Genomic DNA, 16,405 nt, shown 5'->3' with positions numbered 1-16,405 from the left:
AATTACACTGAAATTTCCTTTGATTAGCCACACATTCTTTGTCCTTCATGACATGTGGATAACCAAGGCTGTACTATATTTCCTCTTAAATCTACCCAACATAAAATGAAGCAGACAGCTACAGTGGAAGACAAACTAGCTAGACTCAATTCAATCTAATGCTAACTCTGATCTTAGCTTTGCAGTGTAGCTTATTATTAGATTAAACTATCTGTTTTATGACAGAATGATTCTTAATCATATATTTGTGCAACATCCTGAGGGCAGCTTATGTCATACATAACCAATAATTTCAAACAGGAAGGTCTATATATGTTTTGATGTTTATAGTACATCTAAAACCTTTTTTGAAGTTATATACACACTTTAAAATAATATGCTCGTAAAATCTGACAAGGGAAGAATCATTTGTGTGTAACAGAAAATACCATAATAGAGAAAGTGCTGTATTAGAATCAAGAATGGAAAAGCTACGGATCATGAAAAATGCCTGTAAGGACATTACGAGCACAGAGGTTTTTGCATTTTTAAAAAGAATTTTTTCCTTTCTGAATCAGAAATGGAATTGGCAGCTTTTAGCCTAAGGCAGTACTCCTCATGAGAATCAAAAAACTCTTTGGAGAGAGACAGTTAATTAGTTCTCTTGGGGGGAATAAGGCAACCTGTAATTAATTTTTTAAGAAAATGAAATTAGCTGAAAGTTGAAGCCCCAGAGGGAATATGGAATTTAGTGCCAAACTGTTTTAAACCAATAATCAATCCACAGAATGTTGATAATACACTTGCCACATAAATTAGGTATTTACGTTGAAAAACATGCTCTGTAAAATATAGAAGAAAAGTACTTTTTCTGCTAATGAATTTTTTATTCACAGCAGGACCTGTGCTGAATGGGTTTCCAGTTATTATATTGGTTCTCAGAAACTAGGTTTGTGTGTGCAGCTGTTGAAAAGCAGTCTAGCAACTATATAAGAATCATTTACTGCAAGGTTTTCTTTAAATAATTGCTACCAAACTGGTTCCCATGGCACCTCATGCATCATACAACAGACATACACTTCCGCAGGTAAGCAGTATCTTAGCAACATTACTGTTACCATTTATGGTGGGCATTTTTGTACAGGAACCAATGAAAGGTTTTCATTAGCAGACACTAATTTTAATCATGTGGCAGACCATAACAGTTACGTTGTTTCTTCAAAAACTACTGATAATCACAGCTTGAAGCCTGTGGTGATAACTGGGCCACAAACTTACCCTAGTTGTGAGTTTAATTGTAAGGAGTGAGTGAATGTTCATAAAGTGTCACTAATAACTGTCTTATAACAACAAACATTGATGGGAAAAAGTACAAAAAGGAGATGGAAAGCCTGAATCAGTCCAAATAAAAGTCTTACTGATATAACTCAAGGACTGTTTTAAGATCACGTCTGGTATATAAGAAAAACATAGAACCAGAAATCAGTGAACCCAAATTGACGTGTCAGACACTAGGCTTACCTGATGGACAAAAAGAATGAGTGGATGATTTATTCCCTCCATCACTCCATCTTGGAACCCTTAAAGTATTTTTGAGGATGGGGCAAATTGGCTAGTGGAGCAATCATGACTGCCACCCCAGGCCTTCATCATCCTGATCCTTTCCTAACAGACCAGGCCAGAGAGAGGGACCAAAAGACATTGCCACCTCTGCTGGTTCCAGCTGAATCCCACCTGTGATGAAATGGGATCAGACTTTAAACAGCAACAACAGTTCCAGCCCATCTCAACTAACTTCTTCTCTCTTCCCCAACAGGACAGTTATTACCATCTTTGATGCCATATAAGACAATGGTTCTCGACCACGGGTACACATACCTCTGAGGGTACACAGAGGTCTTCCCGAGGGTACATCAGCTCATCTAGATAGTTGCCTAGTTTTACAACAGGCTACATAAAAAGCACTAGCGAAGTCAGTACAAACTAAAATTTCATACACACAATTATTTGTTTATACTGTTCTATATACTATACACTGAAATGTAAGCAAAATATTTATATTTCAATTGATTTTATAATTATATGGTAAAAATGAGAAAGTGAGCAATTTTCCAGTAATAATATACCATGACACTTTTGGATTTTTATGTCTGATTTTGTAAGCAAATTGTTTTTAAGTGAGGTGAAATTTGGGGTATGCAAGACAGGTCAGACTCCTGAAAGGAGTTCAGTAGCCTGGAAAGGTTGAGAGCCAGTGATATAAAAGACTGTCGAAACAAGGGGGATTTCCTTTTAAAATCTTCTCCAACTAAAGGGAAAGGGAAAGGGAACAAGGGATGTTGTTAAAATGAAAGCCTTACTTAATACTTTACATTTCAAATACTTTAACTGTTTTTTTCCTTTCCTTTATCTTTAATAAAATGTTAAAAGGATTTTTAATGTGTTCACTATGGTACTAAGCAGGCAGAGGTCTCTGTATATCAAACCCCGAACCTTATTTAATACTGTTTAATGCTGGACAGTAACTGGGTTATGTTAAAGCCTTTGACCTATATACTGAATCTAAATTAATACAACATGCCTAGAATCAGCAGCCTGGTTTGTCTTGAAGAGCCACTGTACTCGTGAGATCTCAAATTTCCAAGCAAAAACAAAGCACATTTTTTTAGTCTCATCCTTCTCTTAGGGACAAAGGATGGGGATAGGAATGGGTGGGCAGTGTTATGGCTGCAATCATGGCCACTCTTTGAATGTCTATAGGGCTGCTTTTGCTCCCTTATCAAGGACATAAAGTAAATACTTTTTATTTTCATTAGTGAATTTAGTGCTTGTGAAAGATGCCAGACTGACAGTCCTGGAATGCAAATCCCTCTGCTTATTCACAGAACAGGCACAAGCTTCCTACATACTGCTTCCTTCCAGCGTGACAGGATTGGTTAGCTTCAATGCCCATTCAATCCTTGGTCTTTCTGCAAAGACTATCAACAAGAAAGCCAACTGGGATAGTCCTTTTTGTGGGCCTGTCCACTAACAACTAGACTGGAACCATCACATACATTTTTAACTAGGCCATCAAACAGTTCCATAGTTAGTATCTACTACTGGTCATTGCTACACTGACTTAAATTTGCAGTGGTAAGATGAACACCAAAGCTACAGCCCTAAGACCTGATGTGGCTTTCAGAGATATACTTTGCTTCACCTAATCTCTTTGCATGATCAGCTACTGTGCTGGCATTCACAGCATTTGATTTTTCAAGGTACATGCTAATGTATAAAGTGCATTGGAAGATTATTTATTATTGCCAGAGCCTCCACAGTGGACAATGAGTTCTTTAGTATTTCTGTTTGCAGTTGTTCCAAGTAGGCACCATTATCTATTGACAATTCCTCTTTGCCCTTTTTTGTAATAGATGGAAGGTCAGAAATACTTAAAATAATTCCAATTTGTCCATTACAACTTTTGCATTCACTCATCTCCAGAAGCTGGATGTAATATTGCCCTCTCACTGTGTAATTATGCAGATTTGAAAGACAGCAACAAGGGAAAAAAAGTTAAATTTTACATTTTCTCAAGTATTCAGACCAACTGCTTTCTTTAATCAGATACAATGACACTTCTAGAGGACGAATGTAAAACTGATCCAGAGTTTTTCTCCCCAGAAGTGTGGTCATTAAAGATAGCCTAAAAAAGTAGGATTTCCCAGGGCTAACTACTCAGATTGTGTTAGGACCACAAAAATGAGTCAACATGCGTGCTGTCCTTGACCCTAGGGAAGGGTATACTCTTCTTTTCCAAACTCTGACCAGCATCTTTGGCAACTTCCTGCTTACAGTAAAATGAGTCTCATCCCTAGAGACTAACCTCTCTCTGTATATTTTGTAGGTACGTTGTCAGATATCTGCATTTATCAATTGGTTGAAAATTCCTTTCCAAAACAAGCATTGATCTCTTATCAAGAGTCCCATTCCAAAGGATTTGAAGGCTGACTGCCCTAGAAACTGACCCGATTGCTTCCCTTGCTAGCTGGCAGGGAACACGTGTGCCTGATGTGGAAATGGAGATTTCATTTCTTTCAAAACATGTTTAGTCTTAGCTTACCTAAATGTCTGCAAACTAGATGCTGTAGTGGCACATACTGACTGCTGTCATTGCACCACCTACAGGGCATGGATGGATTTCAGAATGAGAAAAACTGGTTGTTCCTAAGAAAGACCATGTAAAAATGGAACAGAGACAAAAGATGGACAGTGACATTACAAGCAAGGGGAAAATACTAGAAAAAAAAGAAACCATTTTTTAAAATCTAAAGTCCTAGTAAAAGAGCTAGCTGAATAATGTAATACCTTATAAATACTGACTGATCACATTTTACATTTCTCATTGCCAAAAGCATAGATGTAAACCAGGCAAAACCCATCTGTCTTATTGTACCCAGAGACTTGAGGGATAAGTAACCAAACCAGGTTATTTTCTCAGTTTACAGCTTTCCTTTCTCATCCACAAAAATGGGTGGCTATCTGTTTAAAAGTCATTCTTATTGGACAGTTAAGTAGCCAATTAGAAATAGATTAGAAACATGCTGTGCCCCTGTTGCCAAGATACAGTAGAAGGGAAAGGAACTGGGGCTTCTAAGTTGTTGCTATGACTGCAAGCAAGAAGGCTTTACTATGTGAAGAGCTAATCATTTCAAAATGTTCCATCCCTTCAGGATCTACATGTGTCTTAAAGAGAAATTCCACACTAAGGAGTCACAAGCCATCATTCACACAACTGTATAATTACTTTTACTGCTAATTCCACCACTCCAGTTATTTGTTTTTGTCTTCTTAAAGCTGTGGCTGTACTGTAGCAGCTGCATTGAACTACACAACCACAAAATGTGCTCATTAATGCTCTGGGTCCAGGCAGTAATAATTTGAAATAATGAGAAGCTGGTTCTGTGAATTAAAATTCTATTATGTACATTACAGCTTTCATCTTATCACTCCAATGCCAGAATCCCTCTACTAAGAAGCATGAACTGGTGAAATACATTTTTCAGACTTCAAACTGAGCTTGCAATTTTTCAGTTTTTTTTTTTTTTAAATGCAAGGCAGATTTTGTTTTGCTTTTGAAGGTTTTATTTAATTAAGGCATTTCTGTCCACGCAGTATTTCTTCAAGGCTATTCTCCTGCATCACTTCGTTCCAAGAAATATAATGGGGTGACTGGGAATCTGAGCTCTTCCTCCCACAGTCCCCACCGCGCTCTGAAGATCAGACATGTTTACTGTAGCTGCTCCTCTGCGTAGCCCTTGAATCTTAATGCTCTCTCTCTGCTGCAGGGAGTACTGTCTCTGACAGGAACTCAGTGGAACTCACTATGGGATGTCCTACAGGACAGGCAGGTTTTTAAATACATCTATTCACCACTAGCACCACAGCCTCTGCTAGCCTTCTCATCCGATTCAGTGCCGTGATAAACAGATGGGCTATGGCGACAGAGAAGAATGACAGATCTATGTTTTGTTTTTTAAATAGGAATGAGGCAGGGCTTCTAGTTCACATAAATTACATGGTGATCTCACCAAAACCTTATCAATCCAATCATGCAGTGGGCAGATGCCTTGAGGTCAATACACTGACTAAAATGATGAGAGAACAGTGACGTTCCAATGAGGTGAGATGACATGTGCAATGGATAAGCATCAGACAGGGCATCCTGAAGTAGAGCATTTCACCAGGCTCACAGTGATGCATGGAGATTCAAACAAACAAAAAGCATCTTAGGTAATGAAACTATATCAGGCAATTACCTAATCTGGCTACTTAAAGCTACAGTAGCTCTTTAAAAACAACAGCAGAAGAACTAAGATTCTCTCATGACACAAAAAACCTGTCATTTTAAAGAGCTATTTAGTACTTGCTGAAAGCATTTTTTTTTAATAAATCAGAATTTCAGTTGACAGCTAAATTTCACTTTTCAAAAACATTCTTCAGAGTGCTACCATTAAGGAATATGATCTAAAATGATGGTAGCAAGCACAGTTTACAGTAGGCATCTGTAGAACATAGCCCAGTTTTGCTTGTCACTTGAGAGTACAACAGCAATTGCCCTGTTTACCTTAGACTGTGTTTAGATAAACTGATCATCTAATTTGCTAACCTAATTTGTCAATTTTACTCACTAGCTCTCCAGAATCAGAGAATCTGTTCCTACTACAGTCAGTGTTTCCTTCTGTTCTAACTTTTATTTGCTGTGTTAAAGAAACAAATGCACAAGTTGTGATCATTAGGGACTTGAATAGCTCTAAGATACTATGCCACTGTGCTGTGTGCTCTGTAAAATGTTACTGATATGGACAGAGACATTTGGTATGGTTTAAATGTCAGCCACAACTTTAACTATTGGAGCAAGCATCAGTAAGTGAAAAGACTTGGCATAACAGCTCTTCAGGCAGTTTCCTGGCGATACTGCAGTCCAATCACTGGCCATTCAGACTCCACCTTAGAAGGGAAGCTACCTTAGCCTTCACTTCCAATTGAAGCCATAAGGCTCTGATAAATAGCCAGTTACCCCAAATCACGTGTCCTCATCAGAGGACTCAAGACCCAAGCAAAGGATGCCTCAAGCAGAACACAACATTGAAGGGGAACAATTTTGTCATGCTTACCATTGCAGGTCTCAGCCCTGTCCTCTGGACTGGGGATCACTGAGTGACCCCTTCTACCTTAGCACACCTGCCCCACAAAACTGAAGCACTGAAAATACACAAACAAACAGTGATCGACCCAACACAAGCCTGCCATGTGCTTTGGGGAAGGCAAAAAATCCTATCTCACAGTACTGGAAGGAACCCCGAAAGGTCATCGAGTCCAGCCCCCTGCCTTCACTAGCAGGACCAAGTACTGATTTTGTCCCAGATCCCTAAGTGGCCCCCTCAAGGATTGAACTCACAACCCTGGGTTTAGCAGGCCAATGCTCAAACCACTGAGCTATCCCTCCCCCAGACTGCACATGCATATCTGCAGGATGGGAAAGTTCTTTTGCAATCCCACCAGGTGACCATTGAGAACCAAAGCACACCAGGAGACCCGAAACAGACATCCAGAGCTCAAACAGACCATCCCACCAGGATGCGTACATGGGGAAAAAGGATTGGGCTGAGTGCCTCCCTCTGCCCCAGCGTAGAATTAAATACCTGCTTTAAAAAAAAAAAAAAAAGAGCAGGACAATGCCTTTGAAGCAATGGGAGATCAGCCCATACAGGGGACAGTTATGGCCACCAGAGATGGGAAGAACCCTTCCACTATTCCTGTCAGCCCCAGATTTAGGAGGAGCAAAACAAAGCAGCACAAACAACATGCAACAGCAACACTATTGTGACACACAGAACAAGTTACAGCAGCTAAATGAACAGTTTGCCATTAATATTTGTTGAGAAGATCATGCTCCTCCTCCAACCCCAATCATGGATACTATATTCATAAACAAAGTTCAAAGCATTTTACACATTAGCTTCCAACTTACTTCAAAAGGAGGAAGAAACCATCTGGGAAATACAGTTTATCAAAGAACTATGGAAAATTACTAGATTCCCCCATCACAAAGAAGGGCTGGTTGATTTATCTGCCAACATAGCATTCTGAGGGACCATTCTACTTCTGAAATCAACACAGCCTACCAACAAATGATTCCTCTAACTGCTTTTACACCTGAGGCTGACAGGAATTTTTTTTTTAAAAAAAGCTTAGAAACTGCAAGCTACAGTTGCTTTTACACTAAGGGTATGTTTTTACTACCCGCCGGATTGGCAGGTAGTGTTTGATGTATCGGGGATCGATTTATCGCATCTCGTCTGGACACGATAAATCGATCCGCTAATTGATGCCCGTACTACACCTCGGCAGGAGGCGTAAGCGGAGTCGACGGGGGAGCCGCGGCATTCGACTTGCTGCAATGAGGACAGCCAGGTAAGTTGAACTAAGATACCTGGACTTCAGCTATGCTCAGATGAAATAAAACACTATACTAAATAAAAACAGAAGAATAAAACTGAAATCCACTGCAGTTCATCTTCATATTTCTTCATATTATCTTTGTTTAGCAACTTTTTACATTTAAAGACCAAAGCTAAGAATTTAACACCTGATTAAACACTAGCAAATCCCGTGCAGTAGCCAAATGCATCTCCACTAAGTAGAATTAATGTTCCAATTAAGCAACATTTATTGGAAATACACTATCCCTAGACTAATTCAGCTCCCTGGCACATGTCCCAGTAAAAGTGACCATCTGATTAAAGTATGTCTCCACAAAGTGGAACATACTGTATCTGAATGAAAAAGACAGGGAGGAAAACAGTGACAAAATAAGAGACAGGAATGCCCTTATGTTGTAAAGAGAACAGTATTGCATCTTTGCATCTCTCCTCATTTAAGGCATTTAAAATCAACAGAAAAGTCAGCTTATCTCCAGAAATTTTTTTAACTGCTTTTCTTCAGTTCAGTAAGTTATACATCAAACAACATCTTTGCCATTCTGGAACCCACGTAAAGTTTCACAGAGATCTTGACAAGCGATCTCAGATGCACACCCAGGAAATTTTGGATTCCAATCCTATTGATGCTCTGTTTCTGTAGCCCATCACAGCATAAGTGATGATTTCAATTGCAATGCAATATTGATTTCCTGCACTTGGATCAATACAAAACATTTCTTGCTTAGTTTTATATGCTGCCAGGCAGAATCTCATCACCATCAATCTTACTGATTAGCAGCTTGCACACTACTTTGGTATATGTGGGTTACTGTATTGTTTTAAGACACAAAAATAACTAAGTAAAAAACTTAACATCTGTCAGAAGAACCCCAACACCAGCTAATCTTATGATCTCAGAGATAAGAGAACAGCAGATGGGCTGTTTCAGCAAGAGGCCTTTACCTTGAAATGTTCAACTCTAGCCCACTGGATTATTTTAAAATGAAATTTCAGTGTTGCGGTATTACCTACAGAGAGATAATAAATATGTATTTTATAGCAACTTTGATCCTGTGTGCTAAGTGGGGCACGCACTGAAGGAGGACACTGTGGATGCCAGACCTAAGTGTAGGGCAGGGACTCTCAACCTTTTTCTTTCTGAGGTCCCCCCAATATGCTATAAAAACTTCATGGCCCACCTATGCCACCACAACTGGTTTTCTGCATATAAAAGCCAGGGTTGGCGTTAGGGATTGCAAGTAGGACAATTGCCTGGGGCCCCACAAAGCTAAGTTGCTCCAGCTTCAACTTCAGCCCCAGGTGGCAGAGCTCAAGGCCCCGGGCTTCAGTTCTGCACAACAGGGTTTTGGCTTTCTGTCCTGGGCTCCAGTGAGTCTAACATTGGCCCTGTTCCATGGACCCCCTGAAACCTGCTCACAGCCTCCCAGGGGGCCCCGACCCCTGGTCTTCAGAAAAGCTGGTCTCTTAGAGTCCCTCACTTGATCTGGACAGGCTCAGGGAGGAAACGCACTTCCTATGGACAGTCCTTGAAGAGAGTTCTGTCCTTGCTTCCATGAGAGTCCACTCTACTCTCATGGGAAGCCCTAGAAGAAGAGTGCTTGGGCTTAGATGTTGCAGGCTCCACTCCAAGGCACATGCTTGAAGGGACACTGCTAGTGAATTGTGGTTCAGGTTCAGGGGCCTCTCTCCAGTCCAGATAAGAGAGTGGCCTCATAGTCTTCTCCACCAGGTGCTTTTGGTGAAGTTCACAGGCTTCAAGCTCTGGGTGGGAAGAAGCAACACATATTGCACTTTGCCGATATGTGCTCCTCACCCAAACAATACAGGCATCGCTGATGTTCATCACTGATAGAAAAGGAGCAAGTGCAGGAGACACAATCCATGAATCCCGGGACTCTGGACATAGCCCCAGAACCAGGGAGGGGCTCCCCAGTTGTGGGGAAAGAAATACTCTATGCTAACTATAAGCTTTAACTACTAAGCTAAGATATATAACTATTTACAAATATTTTCTTCTGCACGTTATGCAACAGAGTGAAGGTGGACACTATTCCAACTCAGGCCAAGCAGCGATAAGAAGGAACTGGAGAGGCGTCAACCCATACCACCCCTTATGCCCTGAGTTGGGAGCACAAGGAAAGCTACTGTGCACGTGTGGCCAACAGACACTGTTTTGAAGAATTTCTGGACTTGGGCGCATGGTTTGCATGAGTACCCCACGTGTGGAATATGCACAGGGACCAGCACTCAAAGAAGAATTAAAGAATATCATGATGCATATGAATTAAGGCAGCACAGGAAACCTTAATTTTGGTAATTCCCAACTTCTGAATGCTTGACTTTGCAATCTTAAATAGTTTTTACCTTGTATTTTAGTGTGTAATATATACATATTTTATGTTCTCAGAGAAGTAATTGGTCTCCTATTTAGCTCACTACTATTTTACTAATACATGCATAGCTTTACTTAGTTACTCTCTGCTGCCAAAAGGCTGCTTAATCTGCACAGATTTAATCAACACAAAGAAATAAAAGAAACAGATGGTCATAGGCCAGTGTTTGCTCAGGCTTGGCTGTGCATAACAGTACACGTTTGCAATATGCATATAAGAAAACACTGACTTGAAAGGGACATGTATGGAAAAATAAAGAAACATGATGGGCACCATATTGGGAATGCTATAAAGGGAACTAGACACAGACTCTTGAGGACTGAGACACAGTAGTTGCTCAAGTGTTCTAGGGAACCATATTGATCAAGATGGGAATGGTTTCACTCAGCATGGATTAGATAGGAATCAGTTTCATAACACATGACAAAATAAATGATTCAACACAGTCTGCTCACTCTGTTTCTGCCCCTAAATGTTGCTGTACTGACATCATCTGCTTTTTGTCTCACTACATAGTGCTATTCAATGTTTAGGAGCAAGAAAGTCACCTTTGTCATTGAACAGGGTGATGGAGAGCCATAGATTAATCATGGCATGACATGCCGCTGTGATGCTCCTCACATCATGGTGATGCATCTCTCACTCATCACCACTATTGTTTGGCAGAAAGGAGGATAAATAGAGCTTGGTGTATTTGTTCCATTCTCATCTCCCACACCTCCAGCCCTACGCACTGCCTGCTAGGCAATGAAATAGAAGATTTATCATATTTTTGGACTCCACAATAGCTGCCTGAAACTTCTGAGTCACTGGCTAAACTATTCTAAAGTTAGAGTGGTCACCAAAAGCAACCTCTAGAGTAAGCCTGAAACATATTTCCCATTATAATCTCCTATTTCACATACTTAGAACTTTCCAAAATACCATTTGGGCTGAAATTTTCCAAGTTTGGTGTCTAAAAAAAAAAAAAAAAAGTTAATGTTTAGGCAAAGTTTGAGTATAATCCCTTCAGCTGCTGGAGTTCTGGAAAAGGGAGACAATCCTGTTTGTGTTTGTTTTTAAAAACAGAGCTAAGGGGGGAGGGAAGGTACTTTTTGAAACTTGGTACAGAAAATATTCAGTGATGTCACACACTGACAATTTTATTATAAGACTTGCTATTTTTGTGAATCTGATAACCCTGGGTCCTGGAATCAGATAAATATAGGGTTGTCTCAGCTTTCATTTTTTAAAACACTGAATTTCTACCCTTTTGGTTGTAGGTTAAAAAAAGTCTGAAAACGTGAACTCTAAAGACTTAGACACCAGCAGGTAAACAAAACCCCAAAGTTATTTTATAAAATCACATGACATTTTGGAATCTGACTCAAAATTTTGAATGCTTGGGGTTGGCAAATCTGTATTGTCTCTATTGAGGATTAGAGCATCCACTTGGTATAAAGGAAGCTGGCAGAACAGACCACTGAATAAGGCATTGGTCTAGGAAACCAACGTTCAGTTCCTGGTTCTGCCATTGACCTGCGGGTGACCTTGAGCAAGTCACGCTCTCCCCTCTGCACCTCTCTTTCCCATCCCTGCTTTGTCTGTCCTGTCTGTTTAGATTATATAAGCTCTTTGGAGCAGAGTCTCTCTCATGTTATGGTCATGGTCCTGCAACGTGCGGAACTCTACACTCGCAGTGGTCCCACTGATGGTACTCCCACAGTGTGTAAAGTTAAGAACGTGAGCAAGTCTTTGCATAACTGGGGCTTATATATTTGCAATGCCTAGCACATGGTGCCAAGCTCTCAGTTAGGGCCTGTAAGGACTACTGTAATACACAAATATTAATTTAAAATTGACATTAAAGCATTTGAAAGTTATGCACTGACGATATAGTGCAGGACATTTCCTTAATGTTCCTGATTCACATGTACACATATATACACTATGAATTCATAACTAGCTACAGGCTAGTTTTTGCCAACTCGTTCATGTGGAGTAGAGCCTTATATTGAGTGCAGACCTATTGATTCCAGTGGGACTATTTGTGATATAAGATATTACTTAACAAAAGGCTGGCAAAATTTGGCCCCCGTTTACTCTTCTCATTGGCTCCAAGAACTCAAGCTCTGGTGGTGAAACTTGAAAGCTCCACAAGCCAAACAGCTGCTTCGCAAGAAGCCTGCAAGCACAGCTGGTGAAGCTGGAGATAAGATATACAGCTATTAGCTTATAAAATTCACACTCTGAACAGCTCTGGAATTTTTCCTTTTGCTTTTCTCTCCTTTTTTCTCTTGAAAAGGAAAAGAAATTTTAGAAAAGCTATTCATACATAGACATTGCACAATTAAAATCACAGTTTGGAAATGCACTGCAATGTTACCTAGTCCATTTTGCACATACATACTATTTATCTGATTAAATGTACAGCATAATATATTACTATTTCCAAACTCTATTTTCTATAAAGACAGGATGTATAACACAGCTGAGTTACCAGTGCTATTGGAACCTTCGCTTTTGTATTTCTTGGTTTTATCATTTCAGCCATGCAACTTCCATGTTTCGTTAGTGTAGCTTATCACATTTAATAAAAGAAACAATACTTTGGACTAATGTGGCATTTTAATGTGATAATCTCAAAGTGCTTTACATAAATGGGCAATAATTATGATGACCATTTTTCAAACAGGTAGTGCTAACGCCCAAAGAAGTTAAGTGTCTTGCCCAAAGCACGCACACAAAGTCAGCAACAGAGTAAAGAATATAAGCAAGATCTCTTGATTCCCCTCCCTTCTTACAGTTGGGATGGTGTGTTCAACTGCAAATAGGAAGGGAGATATCCATAAGATAATTTCTCTATTAGGATGTGGTCCATGCTATGAAAGCGTTTGAGAACCTCTGTTCTACCGTTTGGTTTTTAATTTTACTTTCATTATTTTCTAATTTCTCCATAGACTTGCATTAGCTGACTTCAAAGACCTTGACTATCTCTACTCCCATGTTTCTCTGCAGGGCCACTAATGATGCAAGAGCCATCTCCTCCTCAGCTCATGCCATCAGGAACTGCTTTTCCTTTCACCTCTCACCCTCTTGAGTCTCAGAATCTCTTAGAATTTCTCATTTTAAAAGTTAAAAACCTCACTGAATAGATACTGCTTGCATTGTTTCACTATTCTGACCGCCAACCCTTGTTCTATTCATAATCTAGAGTTACATTACAGGATTAAATCTAGGTGGCATACTGTACCATATCACAGTGCAACTCCAAGTTCAGGTCTCCTTTATTAGTGTGCAGTCGTACATAACCTTTTTTCTTCACATACTGGTATCGCACAACGTCCTCCTCAATGGCAGCTGCCTCAAAGCAAAGGTAAAAATTAGCACTTTTGAAATTTCTTCATTAATCTTTAGAAGTTATCTGCAAACAAATCACTAGATTCTTATTAGATGATATCCTCCCCATAGACTTAGAGATATGGTAATGTAGAAATCATCAGATGGAAATCTCACATTAATCATCCTATGTCATACAATTTTCATTCTAGAAAGCCACAACTTGTCTCGAGCCAACAACGTGGCCTGTATTTTAAGCGTCAGGTAACCCTGAATATTACACACTGTAATTTTCCAGTAATATCTACTAATTATGGGTATTATTTTGAAACCAAATTGCTTCTTGCCAAACTTAGAAACCATGCAGGTAGTCATCAGCCAACCACAAATTGTTGACATATGAGGACCTGAACTGATGGAACCATGTCACTACTGGAAAATCAAACCTAAGGCTTACTCCAAGAGACTTATTTCATTTGTGTCAAAGAAACTCCATTTCTATCAATATTTCTAGATACCCAAAATCTGTCTCCAAAGCATAGAAAAATAAAAGCAGGGATTCAAGCTAAGTAAAGAAAATTACTTTGGTAAATATGCAGTTGGAGTACTGGCTTCAGGCTTTCACTAAGTGTACTTGATAGTCCGAAATCTTTAGTCCCAAGAGTAAGAGCTCTACCTTGCATTTGAAACACTAATTGCCAAGTCACTTAATCAACACTGAAATTAAAACATTCAATTCATTTTTGTTTAAGCTCGAGGACAAAAGGAAAGAATTACTGTTTAAAATGCATCTTTGGCAAGAAATATAACCTTGAATAGCAGTAAGTCAAAAGCTGCTAGACAGCACACAATTTAAGATATAATTTTAACCAATACCAAGAGGTCTTTAAGCCAAAAGACAGTAAACATTTTACATGAGAGGAGATCAAGTTTCATTGCTAACTTGCATACATGTGCATTCCATTTTGTGGTCCATAGGCATATGAAATACCTCATTAATTTTAGCTCAATATCTACATACTTGCCATTCAGAGCTAAAACTAAATTCACAATTGCTACATTATTTTAGAATGAACTCACTGGAAAAAAGTTATCTACCTTTTTGTAACTGTTGTTCTTCAAGAGGTGTTGCTCATGTCCATTCCATTCTAGGTGTGTGCGAGCCCATGTGCACAGTCACCGGAGATTTTTGCCTCAGGGTACCCATAGGGTCAGCTGTGGCACCCTCTTGAGCGCTATGCACTTTGTGAACACTGTTGGGGATTACGGGAGTCCAAAGAGCGGCGCTGTGAACTGGAAATGGCACTGACCCGACACAAAATGGAGGAATCATCTGTGTCCGGAGAAAAATGGAGATATGGAAATGAGTGTCCTTCAAGTCAAGGGGGTGTACCAGTCTCCCGGATCCAGGGATGAGATGATGGAGGCCAGGGAAACCATGCAGAACTTCAACATTTTGAGATGCTTGTTGAGGCATTGCAGGTCCAAGATGGGTCTTCAAGATTAGGAAATAACGGGAGTAGAATCCTTTCCCCCTCATCTCCCATGGGACCTCTACTGCTCCCATTCCAAGGTTGTCTACATCCTGGGCAAGGAGTTGCTCGAGAGACAGGTCCCTGAAGAGGAACAGGGAAGGGGGGTGGGAAAGAGAATCAGCCAAGAACTGCAGAATGTAGCCCGAAGATATGTCAAGCACCCAATGGTTCGAAGTCAGCCGCAACCAGGCCGACCGGAAGGTTGAGAACAGAGTAGGAAGCTGGATCCTGGGATGTGACTGGGGCACCGTCCTCGTGCGCATCCTCAAAATCCCTGTTTCTGGCTTCCTTGGTTCCTGGAATGGTTGAGCTGAGCAGACAAATGGGAAGACAAAGGGTATCATTGTTTAAACCCCTTGCCTCTATCCTTCTTCCTATAGGTGCTTAGCCAGGGATGGAGGTGGTGGAGGACGACGACGGAATGGCTTCCTAGCCTGCTGAAGACTATGAAGGCCCAGGGAGTGGAGGGTGGCACAGGAGTCTTTAAGGCTGTGCAGCCTTGTGTCTGTGAGCTCGGAGAAGAGCCCTACTACTCCTTCAAACAGGAGGTCCTGTAGAGTGGTCTGCATATCCTGGGATAACCCAGAGGACTGTAACCAAGAGCTGCGCCTCATTACCACTGCAGAGGAGACAACCCTGGCCACCAAGTCCGTAGCATCCCAGGGCACCTTTTGCCATTGCTTTGCCTTTCTCCACTGAACAGGCGAACTCCTGGGCTTGGTCCTGTGGAAGAGCCTCCTTGAATTTACTAAGGGAGTCCCACAGATTAAAATGGTACCTGACTAATAGGGCCTGGTGGTCAGACACCTGAAATTGCAGGCTGGCTGTAGAATAAATCTTTCTGCCAAACAAGTTCAGTCTCAGTGTCTGTTTTTCGCCATGCCACTCACCTGTCCCTCTCATTAACAGCGCACACGACCAATGACCCAGCTGGAGGGTGTGTATTTAGCTGTTCAAATCCCTTTGCAGGGACATACTACTACTTTTCCACCTTCTTAGAAGTGGGCGGAATGGCAGAGAGGGTCTGCCACAGTGATTTTTGCGATCATAAGAACCCCTGGTGGACAGGCAGCATGATCTGGGCCGGGGCGGCGGAGGATACGACATTAAAAAGATCATCTGACTCTTTCACCAACTCCTCAATCTCCAGGTTTAAATTGGTAGCCACCCTTTTAAGGAGGGCTTGGTGCTCCTT

At 40.7% G+C, this 16,405-nt stretch overlaps 1 protein-coding gene across 1 annotated transcript in view; it reads right to left on the bottom strand.

Moving 5' to 3' along the window:
- Window positions 1–16,405, bottom strand: part of PPIL2 (peptidylprolyl isomerase like 2) — a 122,998-nt gene that overhangs the window by 47,467 nt on the left and 59,126 nt on the right. The window contains exon 12 of the mRNA XM_039504387.1: window positions 13,590–13,696. Coding sequence (XP_039360321.1) covers window positions 13,590–13,696 — 107 coding nt within the window. The remainder of the gene's footprint in view (window positions 1–13,589; window positions 13,697–16,405) is intronic.

Source organism: Mauremys reevesii, linkage group 18, assembly GCF_016161935.1.
Source record: "Mauremys reevesii isolate NIE-2019 linkage group 18, ASM1616193v1, whole genome shotgun sequence".
NCBI lineage: Eukaryota > Metazoa > Chordata > Testudines > Geoemydidae > Mauremys > Mauremys reevesii.
The sequence above is the reverse complement of the archived record's forward strand: the minus strand, read 5'-3'. Positions and strand labels throughout refer to the sequence as shown.